This window comes from Mizuhopecten yessoensis, unplaced genomic scaffold (genome assembly GCF_002113885.1).
Source record: "Mizuhopecten yessoensis strain PY_sf001 unplaced genomic scaffold, ASM211388v2 scaffold11153, whole genome shotgun sequence".
NCBI classification, from domain to species: Eukaryota; Metazoa; Mollusca; class Bivalvia; order Pectinida; family Pectinidae; genus Mizuhopecten; species Mizuhopecten yessoensis.
The window spans coordinates 159,139-183,135 of record NW_018408906.1 but is presented as its reverse complement, the minus strand read 5'-3'; the positions used below and the strand labels follow the sequence as shown (position 1 = coordinate 183,135).

The following is a 23,997-nucleotide window of genomic DNA, read 5'->3' as shown; positions in this document are numbered from 1 at the left end:
AACAAACAAAAATATATTATCAACACAACAACAACAACAACAACAACAACAACAAAAGTATATATTGTAATTATAGAATATCCGAACGATCTCTCGTTTTAAATTCCTCTACATATGGTGATATAGGGCTAAATACATTATTTCTTTAAATTGAAAACTTTGGCAAATTTGCTTCTTCAAAACTTGGAACAAAGCATATAGTATACTTATAATATAAAACACATACTTAGAAATTTTCAATGAGTAACTTTTCTATGAACAAAAAATAAAGCATGTTTACCTTAGGAGACTTTTTAAAGTTATGGTTTATATATACTTGGAATCCAAGATTTTCTCCGACCCTCAGTACTGGGATTTCGGGCCAAAGACACTAGTATCGAAAGATTAAGACTACCAGCATCAATGCAGCAGGATTTTAATTTTGACAAATTGATTGTTTTAAAGAAACGTTCTTTATATACATTTATATCGTTAGCCTCAAATTATTTTAAAGGTGCGAACCGAAAAAAACAAATAAGAAATGATATTTATCATAATGTATAAAAAAAACCATTTATGGTAACGATCATCAAGGTATATTTATGTCTTAAGGAAACTCAGACTTTCGAAATAGCAAAAACGACGAATGGAGGTTAGCAATAGTACAGTTGAACGTCGATTATCCGTAGTCCGGTTAATCAAAAAACCGGGCGTCTCTTTATGGAACTCAACTATCCGGAATCCGGTTAATCGATCACCAGGACGTCTAATATCCAGAACTCAATTATCCGGAATCAGTGTTTGACCTAAAGAGATACCCCATTTTCTACACAAGTATTTCTGGTTGAAGATTGTCCTACTTTTTACTTTAAAACAAACGCTATAAAGATTGATTTGTCACGTTTGGGTAGATCCATTAGCAAATCTTCTAATGAAAAACATGTTTTCGGTTATGGCGAGAATTTTTTCTGGTGATGCGGTGTGTTTATATTTTGTTGAAGATGGTTATGAGGAGGGGGATATTAATAATAACAAAATAATAATAAAATTACCTTCTCATTATTTTGTTAATACCTTCGTTGTAATTACCCCTGTGGGATAAGGGTATTAATTATCACTTTTAATAATGAAGTTAAAGAGCTATGATCCGTGTATGCCCCTAATGAATACCGTGTACAGGTGACCAGGAGTTTCCCTGTATCGTCAATACCTTAACCGTAAATATAATTGTACTGCATTATGAATATGGAGATAAAATCCAATACATATCTGGGCTTTACGTGTTAAAAGCCTGGTTAGCTTCGCGCAAATATTTAACTGGTTCAACTTATTTCACATATCAAATGATTAAATAAATTACAAAAGGAAAGGAAGCATATCATTGGTTATATTGGATGATTTGGACAGAGAGAAAAAGAAGATTTATAAATTTTATTTATAAGATGGTTAAGTTGAGGAAGCTTTTGTTCGGGTAAGCTGCCTTTCCAACACATAAACCGGCGGGTCGATCCTTTTTAGCTGGCTTCCGACACCAGACACCCGTTTTAGATGTGGTGGGGTGTATAGCACTGTGACTAAATTACATTATGAAAATTACATCCGTCTACTACATTTATGAAACATAATCCCTGGTGTTACAATATTAAACATTTTGGTAATATCAGTTAAAAAATTTGTTAATATATACNGGGGGGGCGTCGACTGTCGTTTAAACTTCGTAGTCATATACAGGGCGTGACACATAACCCCACCCTACGATCTGTATGTACCAGTATATGTTATTATGATACATAGGGGCCATTTGTATTTAATATATGACCCTAATCTAAGGTGTATAAAAAATACTTTAAAATATTCTCGATTATCGTAAATGGTACTATATGATATTTCAAATGAAAATACACACTGTAAAAATACCACAAACAATCGTCTATTAAGGGAGGAAGTTATTGATAGGAAATAACACTCGTGCCTTTCCGGCAGGCACGGGGAAAACTTCCGGTAATTCCCAAAGATATCCGATTCGGATAAAGTTTATACGAAACAACAGATAAATCCCTTCGAAACTGTAAATTCAAGAGAATGTAGTCTCGATGGCAACGAGCAAGTAGTCGCCATGGCAGCGAAAAAGTGGTCTCCATGCAAACAAGAAACGTAGTCTCCATGGCAACAGAACAGCACCATGACATGAAGAGGATGGCTCCTCGCCGTCAGTGGCTTTTTTTTTTTTAAATACAAAGGATCACGTTGAACATAAATTGTACGAATTATGGACACGTCTAGACAATAAAACAACATCATCATCTTTGTCGCCCATAGAGCAGCATTTCTTATGCCTATTATATGTACATTTTAATACTACGGCGGCTTATTGCACGATTCAATGGTGGCTTTTTTTTGTTCTTCTCGTTTTTTCTTTTCGCGAGCGAGAGTTTTCGCGAGTTTGTTGACATCGCCATTTCTAAATGATTCCAAAATTTCTACACTTCTTTTCACACGTTTCTTGGCATTTTCCATTTTCTGATCTTGAGCAAGCCTACTACGTGAAGACGCTGGTTTTGCTTTAAAATCGGGCACTGTGTTTAATCTAGTAATCATCCATGCCTGGTCGTTTACTCTACTCGGCGGCGCCTGTGCTACCGATGGAGGGGCTGAAAGACACACGGTTTGAGCAAAATCTCCTGACATCGACGCTACTGCGGACTGGTCTATTGAAGGTGCAATAGAGGGCGCCACAAAACTATTTTCCGCAAAAAATTGATCACCCGGATGCTTTTCGTCATCCACTCTTTCCCTATCTTCCAAAGCCATACCGGAATATTTAGAAAGCCGGCTTTTAGACTTAACATTTTGCTCATTATATTGGTCAGACTGTTTTAGGAATACTGGATTAAGAAGGTTTTCCAAACGCTTGAATCGCATATCTTGAGATGGAGTTCCTGATTCCAACATGGTCTTGCCTCGGTAGGTGTCGTAATGTTTCAGTGCGTCATGATCTATGACTTCAACTTCAGGTAATTTGTTCATGAACGTTTTGTCATTGTGCGTTATAATTTCGGTTGTTTCTTTGCTAATCCCGAAAGGCATTTTCACTTGCCTTGGCGTAGAAGTGGTAATATTATATCCTGACCCAGTTCCGTTTCCGTTTCCGTTTCCGGTGCCTGTTCCAAATCCATTTCCGATTCCGGCGGATGCAGACTTCAGTCGCGGTCCTCTACTCGTTTTCACTCGATAATCCGGAAGTCGGTAAACAACATCCATTTCTTTTGGACGTCTCTCTTCGGGAACAGAAAACATCGGGAAATTCATATTTGACAAGCGTGTTTCGTCATCTCTTTTCCATTTCTTTTGCTTCCGGTCTTGCACAGCAACGAACGTTCTCTGTGTTAAATCGTTGGCGTTGGATTGCTTGAGCTGTCGGAGAGTCAGGTCACTCATGGTTCGCTCCAGTTGTCGGTCCTGACTCATGTTTTCGTTTAGAATCACATGAGAAAGGGCCGTCTTCGGTAAGGAATCCCTCACACATAAGTATTGTTTGATTTTAATGTTTTTGGTATCCGCTCCTTGAATGTAGGAAAATCCATCGGCAGAAATATCAAACTGTTGAGACAAATCGCCTCCACCTGAGTCGAGAGGCGTCATAATTTCCATCTTACAACCACACACAATCAGTTAACTTAAAACGAATTTGTGTCCTTTTCAAGACAGAAGAACTCTCACCTTTAGTATGAAGTATTAGTGCCGTCCATGTCTTAAGTATTGAAAAAAATGAACACGACTGGGATTTCCTGAATTCAAAGCTAACGAACTAAAAACAATTTACAGAGACACATATGATTCACACTTTCAACAGTACATGTGATGGTTTCCGTGGCGTCATGACTGTTGAGCTAGTCCCGGGAGTTGAAATTCAGAACATTCTCCTTTACTGGTGCTACACCACAAGGCATGGTTGGTGCTTGGTTCGTTCCGTTCTCCAGTCTGGAAAGAGTCAATGTGAACATAGAACCTGTCAACACCCTGCATGAAATATATAGGTTTAAACTTATCAATTATACAGTATCTGCTGGATCTGCCTTGGTCCTTTTTTCTCTTCAAACAACACCAGATTATCTGTTCTCCGCGCATGGATGCCTTCTATGGTATCAATACTGGTTGTTAAACTCGTGTAAAACACTAACAGCCAAACCACTGCGTCATAGCCCCTTGGCTATAGTGCATCCCTGACTTTATGGGTTGGACTTCCAGCACTACACAATACAGAATGCCTCTATTGTACCTTCATTGTTCAGTCCGATAGCGATCGTTCTATTCACCGGAACCGACTCTGCAATCGACCCGGAACAAACTTATGAATATTGATACCTAATTGAATGATTATATAGGTATGTAACGTCTCTGCTGGAAAGGTTATCGTAGCTATATATTTTGTAAAACAGAATTGTATATAGCGGATCTGGAGTTTCTGACGAGCGCTGACTTTTAGAAGCGACAAAAGTTCTTGGGGTTTTTCACAGTTTACAAACTTGTCCATACGTTTTACATGTAACATGAGTTTGCTATAAGTGCCCCAAAATGTCTGTAGTCGTCCATTAACTGTTGTATATACACATGGTATTGACGCATTAGGTAATTGTAATTCGACGATTAAAGGGATTACCATAATTATCATAGGAGCTATATCCCTTAAAAGCTAAACATACAGATGCTTTTGTTTAGTAAATTGAGGCCAAGGAACTTCAAGTGGATTAAAGAATGTCTTTTCCTACATAAATGTCAGGACAATGGTAAAACCGGAATGTTCGAAACCAATAAAACAATGACGTGAATCTGCACGTGTCTGAAATTGAATTTTCTTTTTATATATGTTTTATTCATCAATATCGCCTTTTTAATTTATATTTTTGTGTTATTTGCGTGACAGCTATATTTTTTTTATCACAAACAGTACAAGATNCCCCCCCCGAATTAAAAAATTGTCTGTTATAGCTACACTGAATCAGGATGCTGACGTTTCCTCAGGATCACGTGATTTGTAGCGCTAGGAAAAGTGTAATTGTGTTTGTTTTAAAAGTAACTTGTGTTTCTTAAATGTCAGTTAGTTCAGAATTGAAAAAGAATCGGGAGAAAATCTGATTGCCAAGTCGTACAGTCTGTGTTATCGGTTAACCAGAGATCGAACAGCAAAAAAACAACAACACACATTTGAAAAGTTAAGATTTCACAGGGACCTAGCTCAGATCCCCACCTCAAGGTCTATATATATCTACTAGACATATATTGTATACATACACGGGCCGTGGGTTGGTTACGGTCCTTACATAACGTATTATTTAACATTTAAAATATACGGATTATGGGGTGGGGATCTCTAACACGCCCACATGAACAATGTCTGAACCGTTGGTAGCCATTTTCAATCCCACTTTGACATGAAAGGGAAAATGTCCCGGGACAAGAGAGGGATTAGAACCTGGGACGTTCGGGCGCTCTATTCGGTCACAGGCAGTCAACCATGCCACCATATTTATTAACATTCAGTTGGCATTTTTACCGAAAGTTGATCTAAACCCCTAAAACGAGTAACATTACTCTGAACAGCTTAGTTTAGATCCAAAGATAGCTGTAACAAATCCGCAGGTCCCTGTGATCCAGTTTCCAGTTTCGCGTTTATAAATACTTCCATTATCTGCTTTTAAAAGAAACATTTAATGGCTCGATAGCGCAACATCATTCTTCGTCAAATACTGCATGCCTATATATTATGTAAGGTGATGGTAATAGGAACGGTAGGTGGTATATATCTATAGTACATACTTAATAATGTACCTTAATCGCCCTTAGACGTCTTTTGTGATATATTACGTAAATGTCTGTCGTATGATTTCAGAATTAAAGCGAGCGTGCCGAGACATCATTTACACAGACCTCCTTAAAGACCACGATAACCTCAACAGTTCACTTAATTAATAACCTAATCCAGCGAAGCCGTCAATCAAGCTACTTAATTGTAAATATATACACAGAAAATCCGAAATAGATATTGGCAACACCGCACAACGTCCCAAGGGAGATAAATCCTAATTCTGAAAAACATAAGAATGTGTTATGGCCTGCTTAATTGTATTGGTTACGATTATTGAAATTCTATTTAAAGTAACACAAAACGTTAATGTAAATTCAGTCATCTGTGACATTTTGGACCTTGTGGAAATGTTCAGCGTGAATTTTGAAGATCTAAAACAGTCGTTGTTGTTAATTTCACGAAAGCTAAGGTCGATCGGGGAAATTTGGTATCCGGGGTAAATTCAGCCATTCCTGATAGGACCAAATGTTCACAGTTTTGAAGATCTAAGCTCTTTAATTGATTGGACAGACTCGTCATATGAATAATATGGTGCAAATAATTTATTATAAAGATACTAAATTACAGAAGACTGTTTTTTTTTAATTTAAAGAGGCAGAGGTGTAAGTGAAGGCCTAATTAGAAGCTACCTATATTTTAGTGTGATTAATTCCATTATGGTTTAATATGTTATGAAAAGGGTCTAGAATCATTTTACAATCAAAAGAAACGAGGATAAGGAAATAACAAGATGAATAACTTGATAAATTACCTAAACCATCTTCTATCCCCTGTTACTGGAGAAAATAGCCTGTACGTATTACAAAACAATATAATGACTCAAGGATTCCTCTCCTCATTTAAAAACTCTCTTACTAATTCTTCTTTCATATTTTCTTAACAAATCCAGCATATTTTATTTATTGCAGTGGTATTGATTTAAGTCAATGCCGATACTTTAACGAAATCACAAACATTATTAAAACCAAAGAAAACAATACGGATCTTTTTACAAACTTTTCTGTGTCTATCACAAATCACAAACTCCTTATAATTCAACCAAACTTCACTGTCTAAGTAAAACCTCTCTTTCTCTCTCTCTCTCTCTCTCTCTCTCTCTCTCTCTCTCTCTCTGTTTTTACTACAACTACATGAATAGCAACTTATCAAGATGATGCAAATGAGTAAGTTGTGGTTTCTTATATTGCCGTCATATATTTCAGGTCATCAAGAATTGCTGCTGATTCGAGTGGTAAAGAAAACATGTCAGCTACAATCCAAGCCCGCCGCTATTTGGTTCGCCAACCCGACAGCTATAGTGAAAAAAATGGCCGATAATGGAAGGAAAACACGACGTTAGTTAGAAAAATGCCGTGGATTGTGTGTTAGTTGCCGAAATCTTGAATATCGTACGAGTTGTATAAGGATATGAACCATCTTTCTGACATTTCAAATCTCAAATCAAGAGTTTTACATTTACTGAAATTCAGCCTGGTGATAAGAAAATGCCCATAAACGTCGAAAGGTACATATTTTCTTGGGAAAATATCACAACCTGAAACGTCAAGTATATATAAAAAAAAAAACTAATAATGAAGCATTCCCTTTAAAAAATAAATAAAAAATTACCATGCATTATTAAAAAATCGATCCAAGCGCCTGCAGTTATTTTCATAGATCAAAATTTCATCAAATATAGTTTCCTCATCAGACTTTGGTCATCACTTAGTGTACGTCAAACAGCACTGAGTGACACTGAAAGCGGCTCCCTGTATTCCTGTAGCGGGGCCGACCAAATAAAATGGTATATGTAAAATGACAGTCCATAGTATAGTAATCGCCATTTTTAATGTATATTTCATTGACAATAGCTCAACAAGATGTGAAAAGTAACTTGAAAAAATGTTAATGCATGGATCAATGTCCCTTTGATCGATCGATGCAAAACTTAGATTCTACTTCTGATGGTGTTTGAACCTCATAGTGCTTTAACAAGGAACAGACAGTCTTGGGCTCAAGATGGTACGCGTCAGGTCAGATTGGTGGTCGCTTAATGTAGCTGTGCTATTGAGCAGATAAGATTGTAGTGTCGTGATGCATCTGTATGGACTAGACAATGAATAATTAATAAAAGAAACCCACACAATTATATATTGTAGTCACACCATTATAGAAAAGTGCTATGCCTAGCGGATCACAGTATGTTGGTATAGTAAAACACAAAACATGGTACTTAAGGTAAAGGGTACCAATGCACAAGATTTCTTTTCTAGTTTTCTGTCTTTCTCGAGTTATTTCCCTTAGCAGTGTGATCATACGGAGCATTGCAATTCCTGGACTGTAACGTTGGTAAATTGTGATCGGTAATACATTTTGTACATAATTATGCACCAAGTTCGATATGGTTTTTTTTTGTTTATATTTTATGTTTATTTTTTATTTCCAAATATTTTAATTTCGAACGAATTTCATGCTGCAAAATACATTACATAATAAGTACTATCTGGAATACATCAACAGAAAAATGACAAATAATAGCGCAATTGCAAAAGATACGTATATTATCTAGGTGGTTATCTTTACCCTATTAGATACTAAAGGGCCCCAGACACGCTGGTTTAGGTCTAATAGTAAAAGACCACAGGGGTCCAACCTATTGGTATAGGCTTTAAGATAGTAGGATTAGTATACAAGCCTAATAGTACAAGGCCACAGTGACAAAATGTATCGATAAAGACCTAATGACAGTGGTCCTGTTATTTAGAAGATTCTGTAAAACCACTAGTCCTCTCTTTGGGGCCGCGGTGGCCAAGTGGTTAATGCGTCTGACATTCTGCTACCACTAGCCCTCCACCGCTGGGTCGCGGATTTAAGGCCTCGTGGGGCAGTCGCCAGGTACTGGTCGTAGGTTGGTGGTTTTTCTCCGGGTACTCCGGTTTCCCTCCACCACCAAAACCTGGAACGTCCTTAAACGAACATAGTTGTTAAAAGGACGTAAAACATAAACAAACCCTATATCGTCAAGCATGTGTCAAGGTGTATGGTTCGTTGGGTAATACTGTAACTTTTTGTCAGTACAGCGTAGTGTATACATATGTAGGTCTTATCATGAACAGAAAGTCATGTTGCCATTACATCAGATATATCTTTAATTGACCAATTATCCAACTCTAAGTAGGTATTTATATAAGTAAACTGGTTATAGATTAATAATTGGCATAGAAGGACAAACGATCGTTTGGCGAAGTCTGTGATCATTTAGCTCGTAAATAACCACCGTTCGTGTACATTTCTATACAATCCCGATCTCTATCGGCGAGTGTGGAAACACGAAGTCGAAGATATACTGAGAATGATAAATGTGTTCTAGGGATATGCTCCAGTTTACCGGTAAAAAATAGGACAAAAAATCGGGTATTTCCGTAAATTTGTCGGGATATGCCGGAAAAGACACGAGTCCGAATGTACCAGGATCTGCAAGAATAAGCCGTTTATAATTCGGATATTGTATGAAAAAAATCACCTTTTACAAATATTGATAAAAATATAAAATTGTCGTCTTATGTAAACTTTATTTATTATAAACACTTATGAAACAAATTATTGCAAATTTTATTAATCACTCTTGTTGTCCCAGATAAAAGCGCACAAATGGCCTTAACGTGAGATGAATGCACGGGAAACCCCCGTTGTCAGTTAGGTGACCCATAACCGTTTCACGTTCGGTCGGTGAGTCAAACCCCGACCATGTTGGCGAAAGGCGAGTGCGCTATCCACTGCACTATCCGACCAGTCATTCTTTTATATTTGTTAGAGTCTCGAGAGGTCGTTAACCGCACTAAGTGAATGAAAACCCGTTCCAAATGTAAAAACATATAGCCCAGGATAACAAAATCTGATTTTTCTATAAGTTCCAACACTCAATCATTGATAGATGGTCTAACGCTCGGGCGAGAGAGCAAAGTGTGCTAATAGGGAGCTCCGCCGTCACGCTAAAAGTGTTCGTAAGGAAACCAACAAAAGTCGAACTAATCAGAACAACATGACTCGGAGAGTATAATGGAACAGAAAGAATCATGCACTGCATGCACGTTTTCATTCCAAATTTCAGAGAGTAACCATTGTACAACGGTATGTGCCAAAATCTACTGAATAAAGCGTCGCAAAAAGACATCATTATAGCCACGGACGGCATGGATTCTGAAACTTTACATGGGAGCGATGGCTTGGAAGAAATTAATTACAGTGGGAATTATTGAATGGACTTCAACGATTGAACGACATGGTGTTTTCCATTATTTTAGGATGTGCAAGGTAACACAATTGTCATCAACCCTGAGAACAACGGCGAATCAGGACCTTGACAAGTGTTAAGAAGAAAGGCAATACAGGCAAAGCAACGCTACGACACCATCCAAGCTTTTAAAACGGGCGATTAACGACAAAAGTTTCCAGTTTCCCTTTTCAGAAGTTCCAGTCCCTTGCTGAGTTTGTTGATGGCTCCGTTAAGATAAAATGGAAAAATATGTCCGAAATTGATTTTCATAAGCATGCTAGTATATTCGAGAGATGGAAATCTTGAAGATAGAAAATTAGATCGAAATCAAGCACATATTTGGACATGGCAAAGACAAAGGCACATATGGGAAACTTATCCAGGAGACATACGATCAGGATGGAAATAGATCAGGAAAAGTCCACCAAGTGGTAGCAGACGCAAATGGAAAGAATACAATGAGAACCCTCTACAACTTCATTCGACATATGGAATGAAGAAGCCACAAAAAAGCCGAGGCGAAGTCAGCTTTAGAGATAGAAGGAACACTTCAGTGTTTTACTCAAAGGCACACCTGTCAAAACATACACGACGGGGATAATCTGGGCATAGGGTCAATCAGTGTGAAATACGAAAAGATCAAGAGTGACCAGACATGACTACAATATATCGGAAGTATTGAGGCAGATTTAGCAGCCACCGCAGACGAGATGATTGACCTTTTGCAGAATATTTGGAACAAGCAGAGCTATATATGTACATATGGATCGAAAAAACAAACGATATTAAGAAGTTTTGAAAGAAGGAAGGTGTCGATGGTTCTAAGAACTGGAGATATGTCATTTTCCTGACGTTTATAAGCAACAGTAATTCATAGTTGTAGGATTATGGCGGCTGTCAATATCCGAAAGAGAGAGAAGCAAAAATGGAATTGCTGGAATCGCAGTCACCGCTCTGCATTAATTCATGGACTTCATGAGCAGGTTAACTGTAGGAAGGGTCCTGAGACAATATCGCATTCCCGAGAAGATCGTCAGAGTGATCAAAACTTTGCACGAAAAAGACTGACTTGCCATGTTATTCACAATGCAAACCTGTCTTATCCGCCCATTAGTACATTGAACTAAAGACCAATTAATATGTCGTTGAGAAAGACTAATTTGGCAACCCAAGACGCTAGTGAAGGATCTATGTTCCAAGAGGATTAAGTAAGTAGATATACCATATATGAAACCAAATGCACAAGATAAGAGCCCTAACACTTCTCCCACTATCACTTCCGTGATTAAAGTGAAGCACACAGGCAAATTATACCTTAGATATTAAAACAGATTTGTAATGTATCCATGCACAAGAATATCGTGACCCGACGTAGCTTACAAGACATTCAAAATAAGATTTGGAAGTCTATTAAAACTTGATAACACTGCTCTATGTGTCGTTCTATATGTATTGAATATATCAAAGAAAAACATTATTCTAGACGAATTTCAACTGGGTCACATCTCTTTAAGGCCTACAGTGTAGGCAACACATTTCATCTGGTAAAGATACACTTATATCAGATTTTAAATGTTCTGTGACTTGACACTATCGGACGAACAAGCAATACATCAGTTTGAACTTTGAACCGTTTCTGGGACACAACATTGTTTTTATTAGATTATGAATAATATTTCATATCACAAAGTCCATAAGCATGTTTATTTCGTCCATAATGATATAAAGTTAAGTAAACCTGACAAAATACTGCATTGTGAAAATTAAAAAACAATGAACCGCGCGTAGCAATAGTTGACCGTTTGAATCGGTGAAGAAATATAGGTATGGCGTGTCAATGTGCTTATCAGACTGTGATGTATAAATGTACACGAGACAAAGGTATGTGCGTCTATTATGGTCAAATATTCACGGGCCTTTCCGGATAGTTTTGGAGGTCAGTCTGGAAATGAGCCAGATTTTTCCGTTTTCACATAAGTCGCCTTTTAGAACATGCAGTTGCTTGCAGCAGGTAAATTCTGTTTTGGAATCCCCGACCTACAGGAGTGACTGCACTAGATGACTTCTTCTTATCACAAGATTGGCAATGGGATCCTTTTTGGAGATAAAAGAGAAATATACAGATATGACATGCTGCATATTATAGCGATCAATGTTTAAAATCGGGAGGGAAGCGGTGACATTTTTTTTCTGCATAATTTATCGGCAATATATAATAGTACATACATTTTGAACATCGAACTTATAGCATACATCAAAAACATTCTTTGGAGACAATAAGATCATACACCGGTATATGAAAGCCTATTTAACAGGATAAATGTATTAACACGAATCTCAATACCAGAAGATAGGTATTAACGCGAGCCGTCTCCATAGATCTGTTGTATATACCACAGGCTAGGTCTAACGAATCTCGGGATCAGTTAGGACAATGTACACGTCGGATGGTACACACAGACAATACACGCGATAGCAGACATTTAAATATCGCACGCGTGCGACGTATTACACATAAGCGTGCCATGGTACTGCGCACTGTTATGACCCGAACACAAATCCTGAAACCAAAAAAAAAACATTACTACAACTTACGTGTTATGAAAACACGCAAAATTTACAAAAAGAAGATATGATATTGGTTTTATTACGAGAATCAAGGAAGAACAAATGTTCTGATGGTACTTCGCCTGGGTCGACTTTACAGTGACGAAAATCTGCTAACTGTAAATTACTTATCATATATACATTACCTATTGTCGTGTAGCTAATGGGTATCCGAAACGACTGAATGAGAATTCGATTGGATCATTTAATTGTACACGATGTAAATAAAATGATATCTGATTGAGTTTGGTGTTTTGTCGCCTATGGTTCTCACGCTTATAGTGTTACAAGCTAACATGTTTTCAGTGTTTTCAATAAGGTCGGTTCACGATACATCAGTAATACCAACGGTGTGTACAGTATACCTTGACCGAGATAGCATAGAATAGTTGTGTTATATTCTTCAAAATTTGTAGAAAATAATTCTATGATTTTTAAGTTGAAAACGTACCGCGACCTGAAATCACTTTTCTAATTTCTTGTTAGACTGGGAATACGCAATTGAGTTTAGATAATAGAAAAGAAACGAAAATAAGTAAGTAAATAAATCAATGAATAAAAAGAACTGATCCTAAACCTGACCGGTTAAGTGTATAGTGAATCAGTCAGGTTCCGGACCGATTTTTTTCAACTAATGTTTATTTATTTATTAGTATATAAAGTTAAACGCCTGTGCCATGGTAAGTCTCCTAGCCAGACTTATGCTAAGTTCTTATTGTACGCTTCTCACGTGCAAAAACGGCATTATCTTATTCCTGTCTCTTGTACGTTGAAAGGCCGTCCTCCATCAGATATTTGCCTGTCAACCTGTTTCTGGTTTGTTGGTTAATCTTTAATGGCTCTTACTCACCAGTGGAGCACAAAGGCTCTTCATCATCCACAAAGGGGTACGAACTTATGCGTTAAACATCCATCTGAGATACAAAAGCTCTAATGGCAACATCGGGGCCAATTCCAATGAATCTCGGTAACAATTGATTTTACTCTGTTTGGCTGTTTGCATCGACTTACTAAATTTTTAAAAAGATGCTTCTTAGTTGGTATTTCTAGTGATTATTGAACGAGATGTTGCGATGGGGTGTTACCCACATCCGCAGACATATTTCTAAAACGGTTACTGCTGATATTTTTTTATAAGGACGCATTGTTCTGAATACGGACTTACTAGTAATTGAAATTAACCGATATTCGTTTATTGTCTCTATGATGTACGCACTCTCACATCGACCATTGGAGCACTTATATGCGTATAATATGTATTGAAAATTTCGCCTGTCAATTGAAATAAAACCCACTCACATATCCGATCACTTGGAGATTGTATATAAAGTCAATACCGAACATAAGTACTTAGTAAATGACCGATATCGCGGGAAAATCATAATACATATTCAGCATTTATATCAACATTTACACGAACAAAATGGTATTATTAAATTGCAAATGTATTCTTTTATCAAACAATAAAGTTTTTCTGTGCAGAAATGTATGTGTACTAGTAATTAAACATGGACGAATGCTCACAATGGACAAATATTTGTTTATTATCATTAGCATATATATATGTTACACTTTGAAATTAAGGTTTAACGCCTCGTCGTCATTTAGCTTCAAGACGTTTTATTGCTTAAGAACAATGAAAAGGATTAAACACAAGTTGTTTCAACTTATTAACGCCTTCTCTTAAAACAAATTTCAACCTTAAATGTTCATTGGTACAAAAGATTCGGTCAGTTATGATCAATTCACGTGCTCTGGACAAGACCTCAGCCCCTTATAAAGACTCGTCGGGTTTTGTATGCACTAAATGAAACGATATCACATCAAAGATATTAAATTTCATTTTTTTCCGCCTATCAAACTTGTCACGTAGATTCATATAAAAGGAAACTTTTCCGTTATCCTAGGAGAAAGAATCACACATGTTACAATATATATTATCACAGACCTTATACACACTTCAGAATATCGTGTAATATCCAACACATCTATCCACTGCACAGTATACACAGATGATAGAGTAAGGCATTTGGCCTTTACCTTCTCTTCAATATCACCTTTAAGGTTTGCCTTCAGCTTAAACTGGCAAAAAGCTGGTCAATATTTATTCTGTGTAATTAATCTTGTCTAAAATCAGTGACTCTTGTTAATGTTTGTTGGATAGTATTTTTTGGGGCATAGAATCCTGTCTGCACTGTCATAAAGGCGCTTGTCCTTACGCAAAACATTTTGCCCTGGCGAATGAATTGTTGGAAGTCTTTTGTGGGAACAAAACCCTGTCTGGATTGCCAGAGAGACTCTTGCTTACGCCAAAGACTTTGCTCTGGCGAAAGAGCTATTGGAAGTCCTTTGTGGGTAGAGAATCTTTTCCCCTGTAATGTCTTTGATACTTGGCGTTTTCCTGCCGAGAAGAAATTCAGTCGATTGTCTCCAGATGTTGTGTGGTTTCGAGGACGGTCTTATAGGCATTCTACTCTGACCTGGGGCGGAAGTGGAACCCCATGAGGCAGTTTCTGGAAACCACATGGCCCTCTCCTTAAGGTAGCCTTCCACTGTGTATGTTTTCGCCCTCTCCAGAGTAGGCAGTCTCGGAGTGGTAATGTTAGTACAACTGACCGTTCTGAAGGAGAGTTCTCTCCTAGGTCGACGAGGCGAGTTTGGGTTGGTTAAAGGCAAAATTGTTTGGAAGGACATATTCTCCTGTTCGGTATCGGTGGTGGTTGATGATGCTCCAGGGGTCTTAGAACCGTCGAGGCTATTTTGATTCTGCGCGGATTTTATCTTCTTTTGAGTTGTCACATACGCACTCAAACGTTCGTTAAATCGTTGCTTGGCTTTGCGATCAACATCTTCTTTACTTGAGGCGTTAAGTGCCAACCTAACGACGTTAACATTCATACATTCATCATCTTTCTCCTCCTCCGAGGGATCTGGGCTCGTCCCACCGGGCTGGACAGGTTGTGCTGACCCGCCATGCCCGTGTCGTCTTTGCTCCCCCTTGACGTATCGATGGTAGAATGCCTTCTTCCCAAGGAACAGGTGGCGATCTTTGATGACGTCATCACTGAATTTGTAAATGTTGCTCATAGTAAAGACGGGTGACGGGGGTGGCACATGCTTGTTGATTAGACCAGTATCCTCCTCCCGTGGCAGGTACACATTTATGTAACTCTGTCCAAACCTTGGGGAATATTCTCTCTCCTCAAGTTCCTCACTCATGATGCCTTTCTAATTGTAACTTAATTGACGATACCCTTTTTTGCGGCGGTTTCATTCCATTTCCTTGTTTGACCAAGAATCATCAAGTTCTTGAACACAAACATTGATGTTTGTCAAGAAACCACACAAATCCTCTTCAACAAATACATTACTTGGCATGTAAAAATCTAATATCCTTGACTTTGTCCGGAATTAATTAGTTAATGCTAATTTCAGATTGGAATATTTTTCATCACCGCCATTTTGACACCGGTGTACAAACTAATGAGCTAGCTTATAACGATTCCTTTACTCTTAAACACGATCTCTAATGAATATCTAAATCCCAATCACAACATTGATGTGTCGTGTCAGTTTTAGAGAGTATAACTTGTCCTCCCTCCTCAGCCTGATTCATCAACACAGACGATTTCGGTGCTAAATCATACCGGTTACCATCAAGTAATGTGAAGGGGTAGCTTTGCTGCCAAATCGTTACAAGCACATTGCCAAAGCTTTCGTATTCCATTAACAATGGCGCTCAGATTGATATACACAGTCTTCAGGGTGACTGCCTTTTAAAATGTGTATCGAATAATTACAAAAACGGGTATATTAAACTAGTGTATACATTTTAAAGCCACGCTGAGCACACATGTTTGGAGACGTAGATAAAACAGACAAACACAACCAAAGTCACACAAAGGAATTTTCTATGGGGCTTATGAATCGTTTAAACCGTTAAGGGCCTGTGTAGATCTCTGACCGTACAATTACCGGTATAGTCAAGCTTTAATACAGTGTCTACTCATAATTAGGCACATGTCGCTATATTTGCACTCGCCTCTCGCTGACAGAAACTCGATATGTTGTACAATTGTAGTACTATAATGATTTGATTTAGGAGTTATTGAAATAAATGTATTGTAACGACATAAGACCGAATTGATATTTCGATTGCTTTCAATTTGAATACTTTTGTGGTCTCTAAAAATGGTACCGACACGAGTAAACGGTTCAAGTGTACATCATGCTCTATATGTAGAGGTTTTAGCTTCTAATTAAACGCCAATAATTGCATTTTTAAATGCTTCGTTGTAATGCGATAGTTTCAATTAGAAAGATAAAAATCAATTAAAAAAATGGGAAAGGTTATTTTTAATAATCTCAATATTTTATGCCTTTTTACATGACATGTTGAACTATATTGGAAGAGTATGTATACCAGTATGGTCAATGTGCTGCAGAGCTTATTTCAGAAAGTATCGGATGAGAAATGCAGACAATGACATTCTTTTGTACCCACAACTGTTGGTTAAAACTAGTTATGTGTCTGTAGTATCAGTTGGAACCAAAATAAAGAGCGTCAAAACAAAAGGTTAAAAGCTAAACACTAAATTTACTGTCGATATTTGTTTTTATTTGTTTTGTTCGGGGTTTAAGGTCCTCCAAACAGCTAAGGCCATATGAATACGGGTGCTTAAAGAGAAAGATCTGAAAAATGAGTAGCTAAACAATTTTAGTTTCCCAAATATCCTCAACAAGAAAAACTTATCACTTTTGTACTTATTGCAGACAAATTTTGAATGGAGTTTAATACCGAGCATTACAATTTAAATTTTCTTTTGAAAACAATAATAAATTAATAAATAAATAAATTCAAAACAAAAATCGATTTTAAAACTTCTTACAATATATAAATGTGAATAGAGGTTAAAAAAATGTAAAACTTTATAAATTAATAGTCTAAAATGTATAAATGAAACTTCTGATGTCTTATATAAATCTACCATGTAGCATACTAGCGTTATTTAGCCTATTTAAACCTTCCCTTATCTGATCGTATTAACTAATATATATATCTATACAGACATACAGTAACACCTAATTGGGACATTCTTCCCGTAATATATTGACTTTGACGTGTCACACGTCTTATCAAATAAGGAACGGAACCATTTCAGTTATATCATATGTATATTTCATCGGCACGCTTTCAATATATTTGTACAGCTTGGCATGTGACTATAAGAATGATTTATGAAGGACAAAATCTTTATAAATATAAGGTCATGTCCTCACATACGACGGGTAAGGCCTTGTCAATTTGATATTTCTAAGATAGGCAATAGTGTCAAATCACCATTACTTTATTATATAATAGTACGCAGCTTGTCATGTGCGAATTCAACGTAAATGTTCCTTCAAATCTTTGTGGTTTGACAGTTAATATAACTGTCAAAAAAAAATAACTGTCAAATGTGACTTGTATTAGTTTGAATTTTGGCTGTCAAAGTTACTTGATTAAATTGAGGTTTTACTTTCAATGTGACTTGTACTATCAATGTTACTTGTATTAGTTTGGGGTTTAACTGTTAATGTTCCTTTATCAGTTTTATGTTAAACAACATTGTATCACTAGTAGTACTATCAAATAAAGGCCAAGGACAGTTTCATTAACTTGACGACACGATCTGGAATTAATATATAAAAAAATATTGACGACACTTTAAACCTGACAATGCGAGTTAAGAACAATCAACAAAGCACCAAAAGGTAAACAGGACGTCGATCACTGCAGTCTTTAACTCTCAGTGGGTCAGTACTGGTATATAAAATTGGCATCTGTCGAGAGATACTTGCACAAATACACACGACTGTACCTTATTCGTAGTCAAAAGTGTGTAATTGCAATCTCGTGTGTTCAATGTGATGGCCCTTAAATTTCTCACATGACCATAACAGATAATATTCTACATGTGCTTTCACAAAATCAACAGAATCATTGAAATGTTTGAAAGACTTGTTTGAATTTACTCTGCGTTTCAAATATGACAAACACTTATTTGAAAAACTCTCCGCAATTTTGAAAGAGCATAAGCTGTAGTGTGAAGAAATATGAATAGATAATAAATGAATAATAAATAAAATAAATCAGAAAAAATAATTATCAGCACTTAGTAGGCAAAACTAGTCGCCTCAATAAAAAATATTTGTTGGAATAATAAAAAAAAAAAGGTAAGGATAATTCCTTTCAGGCTGATCTAATGCATTAAAAATAACGACTTTTATCTTTTCATGTCATTAAGTTAAGTCACCTTCATGCAACAGTGTCTTATTTCTAATAACGCACATGATCATCTAACTTTGATGAATACATAAATGTTAGACAATATGAAATTCAAATGATATGCATCCATAATAAGCGAAATAAAATACTTATAATGTTTCCTTTTGATTTTGTTTGCAAAGTCTACGAGTGTGAATTTTACCCTTGTATGTTGTTGCTGTGGTCTATCAATTATGTTAGCCATTATAGTATATTCCTTCCATATATCGGAATAATTAACACCCCATACAGTCTTCAACAGAACTCCGTTCTTTAATGTTACATCAATATCACATTTCAACACATAAATAAACATAATCTACATACAGGGGCGATATATATATGTATACTAGTACCGTTATTGTGTGAACAGGGTGTTCACGGCATAGTTCCACAACACACATTACAATGTAAATTAACGGCTAATTTAAATATCTCCTCGACGTTGTATTCAGGCCAACCTAAACAGGTACTTCATCAGGCTTCATTTTTTAAATCTTAAATTAACCATATGTAACACATTTACAAAAGATAGCAATTAAAGTACTTAAAAACACATTTTGTGTAGACTGCGATAGAACAACCATGACGTATTAATTGATATTTTGCGAGTTAAAGCGTTAAAATATTATCAAAAACCCAGAAAACGTTTTGCAATTACTAAAAGAAGAATGGGCGATTTTAATAGCATTACTGGAAATTCAAAATTAAAAATTCCATTTGAAAATGAAGTTACTCAATGCAGAAAGCCAAACCAAGCTAATCTGTTATATTGCAGCGTATGGCCATTTCGTCTATTAAAGACTTGTCAGTGGTATTATGTCAATGTATTGTGAAACACAATCTGTGAAGCCCGGTTACTGTATATAATATCAATTTCGATAAAACTTATTTCCACGCCGTGTTTGGGAGTATTTTGAGTTTGCTAAAAGAGAAAGACAGTCACACACATTGATTTTGTTTATGTATGAAAAATATATGAACACATTTTACCAGTTATTAAACCTTCATTCACTATATATTAATTAACGTTGACATATATATCTCGTGAAATATTGGTGATTCAAACTATTCCAGTCGGTCAGACATATCTATAAAGGAACAAATAGTATTTGAACCTCTGTTTAAACCAATATTTGACTAAGCGAAAGTTTCCCTGAATAGAGTACATGCTTAGCAAATCGGTTTTTTATTTATACAAAGATATACCAGGTATATGTCAATTTAACAAAACTTAGGCAGCCTATCGTGAAAGAAAATTGACTGCAAAGGAATCTGAGCCATATTTTAAGGCTTTTTCAAAGCGGACTTACTTTCGAGATATATTTTACTGAAAGAAATCCCAGGCTTAATTTCTAACCCGCCTTTTTTAAAAATTATGGTTATTATCAAGAGTTTAAGTTATGCCCCTTCAATCAATGAAGGACACGTATTAACATCTAAAGTACACATATTTGGCAGTACAATTTTCTTAATGATAAAACGTATGACATAAAACCTTTCTTCAATACACTATCATTGCACAACGTTGTAAATTAAAACCGAGAGTATTTATTCAAATTACAAGTAAAACTGCTGGCACAACAATCGATTGCAATACATACAGGCGACTAATCGCCAACCGATCAGATCAATGTACCATTAACACTATAACAATGAATAATAAATTAACAACAATATTGGAAATTAGCGATGTGTGTTTCCAAGAGTGTTGATTGGAATGCAACCACATCGCCAGAATAGAAAAACACAGATAAGCAACAATTGTCAAGCACCAGTCTTTTTTCTCAATTGTAGAGCAATATGTCTGTAAAGATGGCCTCCAAAAACACACACATGCCGAGGAAATAAAGGAACCACGTCTTCTCTTTTGGCAGTTCGCCTTGTCGGATAAATATTATCTGAAAGATCAACGACCAACATACAATTTAAAACAAACTAGTTATATTAATTTTATTGCATATGCCTTATATACAACGGGGATCGGGCAACATACAATACCTATGATTGTCTACCCTTATTATGATAAAGAGTGCATACATATCTTTGACAGTTTATATACAATAACCGTTCGATTTTTTTAAAAATATGATTGATAATATGACGTTGTTTAAATTATTTTTTGAACACGATAACTTCAAATTACATTGTATTGTTATAATACGAAGGTTGCCACAAACATTTGTGAATAAGTCAAAAATCGACATGTTGTTGATAGAGATGAATTTGATTCTATGCATTCTTAACGATACAGGACAAAAGCAGAAGAAGTGATACTATCAAACGTGTTCAAAGAGAGGAGAAAGGATAAAACAGAGAACCCTAACCTAACCCTAACCCTAACATATACACAAGATTGGAAAAACTTGATATTAAAGGACAACAAAAAGAATGCACCAAAACAAAATATGATATAATATTTAAATAATAATTAATTGAACAAAAGGAAAGAGTTTAGATAGAGAAGGAACCGGTCCAAACATTTCACGACGTTCTTATTTCAAGCTACTTCTTTTTTATCCATAGGAAAACATTGTTAGAGTAAAGTGAAATGTTCAGCTAGGGAAAATCTCCTTAACTTCGGTAATGCTTTCCTGTGGGAAATCGTAATTAAGGAATTTCTGTAAGTTACGGAATGTTCGTGAAACTAGGACAAGATTTATAATCATGAATTCTACAAGTTAAAAGGGATAAAAGGACGAAAATGTCCATCTTCTTTTCCAGTCATTATACCGCATTGCTTTTATAGATACCAGAACAATTTAATTTTTAGTGATAATGCTTTTAGATTGAATTTAGATGAGTGATGTATACTAATGTCTGTGATCGTAACAACTAACACCTTAAACAGGTTCACTAGCTTCCCAAGTGCATATCGAATACCATATACACGTTTCTTTAGTAATTTTACTCGCTATTTGTGTCACATGCATGAAACATGCAGTCATCTACATTTTGCTTGCTGCTATATGCATACGTTCAAATATGTTTATTTTTCGAGGATCAAAGACAAATAAATTGTGACATTACCAATATTATTTCCAGGACGACAAACCCGACTAGACTGACTCCAAGCATGAAGTACAAGCCGCCATCTTCTCCAACGACGATACCTCGGTATATGGAAAGTATGACGCAGACCTGTAGAAAAGAATTGAGAAACATATTGTAACAGTCTCTGATGTACTCTCAGTGTGGTGTATAAAAATCTAGTTTGTGGAAGACGAACGCTTTCTAGTTTTGATAGAAACAAAACATGGTAATTTGGAGATCAATATTTTCTCAAAACATTGAAACATAAAAATGCATTACGTCAGGGATATCAGTCCCCCTTCAGGCAAACCCTTAGAGAATCCCGGTTTAGTTTTATCGTACGTTTTGTAACCTTCCCTTGATTTCGTTTTGGATATTACTGTAGCGTTGCTGGGCAAGAGCACTATTTCTCTTACCCTGGACAGGGATATCCAACATTTTACCGGTGTGAGATTTTCTTATCTCACCCTAGGGTTGAGACAAGCTACACGTGTTCTTTGCACGTTCTCAACAATTGTATGACGTCATAGCAACAATAACATGACGTCACGGCAACAATACAATGACGTCATGTCGACAGTTCAGCCGCATCACATCAACATTGTATTGCATTGATGTAACGTCTATGTAAAATACAAGGGTAAACAGTGTTAGAGAAAAATAATTATTCACCCCCTTGGGAGTGAGACAGGGTGATCTCAACCCTCGGGGTAAGATTCTTAAGCTGTCAAACACTCGGCAATAGTAATCTTACCCCTCGGGTTGAGATTACCCTGTCTCACCACCAATGGGGTGTAAAATTCTATTAATCTTTCACCGGGAAGCTCAGTTGATCGGGGGTCCGAATCCTTGTCTTGCCCTGTTGCGTTTAACATTAAGAACACTGTTGTTGATTGTCCCCATTTTTGTATAAGTTAGGTACATGTTTTTTTCTAGTCATGCCGAGACAAAAGGATTTTATGCATAGTTACAGTTTTTAGCATTGGTACGGGGTTCTGGAAATGAGGATATTATGCAGTAAAAGGAGTTGAATCTTCCACTAAGAGAAGCATCTGTCAAACACTCAAACAGTTAAATGTGTGATGAAGTGTTCATGTATGGTGTGTTTCCATACTTTGAACTCATTGCTTTATGCTTTTGTCATATTCAATTTAACGTCAAACCAATATTGACTTCTTCTTAGTGTTTGACAGCCTCAAATCGAGTTTTCATTACACGCTATTTATAACACAAGATGGTTATAGTGATGGTATCGTTATAGCTACTGTTGCCAATATCGAATACAGTGCATGTGTATACGTACCAACACCATAATGGCAACCAAAATGACGAATACAATCTGCAACGCCCTCTGAGGATATAAATAGAACGGCAACATTACAATCTGATCACCGAAATTAAATGAAAACATATCAAATAGGGAAATAGTTGTTGTTTTACTGTTTGCATTGTTTACAATTCGTGGTTTATTTAGAAGTGTCAAATAGCTAATTTAGAAATACTCCAATGTTGAAGCAGGAGAACTTCGATATAACGCCCTTGTTTCATTTGCTAACTCAATTACCGCTAATGAATTTCAATGTTCTTTTCCCCCTTGTTTTCTAGATAAATCCTTTTAATGTCTTAATCGAAATGTCGCAAAACCAATTTATAACGCTACACAACCAAACTTTGGCAGTATAACGAGGTTTTCTTGTAGTTGGTTCATAATCGAGAAAGGACCACTTTGATAACCGATAATACACAAATTCCGTAATGCTAACTGAAGATTTGCATCAAGGTAAGGGGGTATTAACTAATAGCAAGATAGAGAGAGTAAATGACTTGTGTTCGAACTTACGGCTCGCGGTCCCTGATATTTGTCATGGAAAACTGCATTGGCCTCGGTAGCAGTGGTTTGCTGAGTCCTCATCAATGGCTTCGAGTCGTCTGCCATTTTGAAATCTCACA

At 36.4% G+C, this 23,997-nt stretch overlaps 2 protein-coding genes across 2 annotated transcripts; both read right to left on the bottom strand.

Annotated features, from left to right (window-relative positions):
• Nucleotides 1–1,715: 1,715 nt before the first annotated feature.
• Nucleotides 1,716–4,179, bottom strand: LOC110467019. The gene has a single exon (XM_021523883.1). It carries the CDS (start codon nucleotides 3,628–3,630, stop codon nucleotides 2,338–2,340), a length of 1,293 nt encoding a protein of 430 aa, XP_021379558.1. The 5' UTR covers nucleotides 3,631–4,179; the 3' UTR covers nucleotides 1,716–2,337.
• Nucleotides 4,180–19,272: 15,093 nt separating this feature from the next.
• Nucleotides 19,273–23,994, bottom strand: LOC110467029. The gene is made up of 4 exons (XM_021523895.1): nucleotides 23,888–23,994; nucleotides 23,351–23,398; nucleotides 22,045–22,155; nucleotides 19,273–20,915 (listed from the first exon to the last, which is right to left on the bottom strand). The coding sequence occupies exons 1-4, from the start codon at nucleotides 23,981–23,983 to the stop codon at nucleotides 20,802–20,804; spliced, it is 369 nt and encodes a 122-aa protein (XP_021379570.1). The 5' UTR covers nucleotides 23,984–23,994; the 3' UTR covers nucleotides 19,273–20,801.
• Nucleotides 23,995–23,997: the final 3 nt, after the last annotated feature.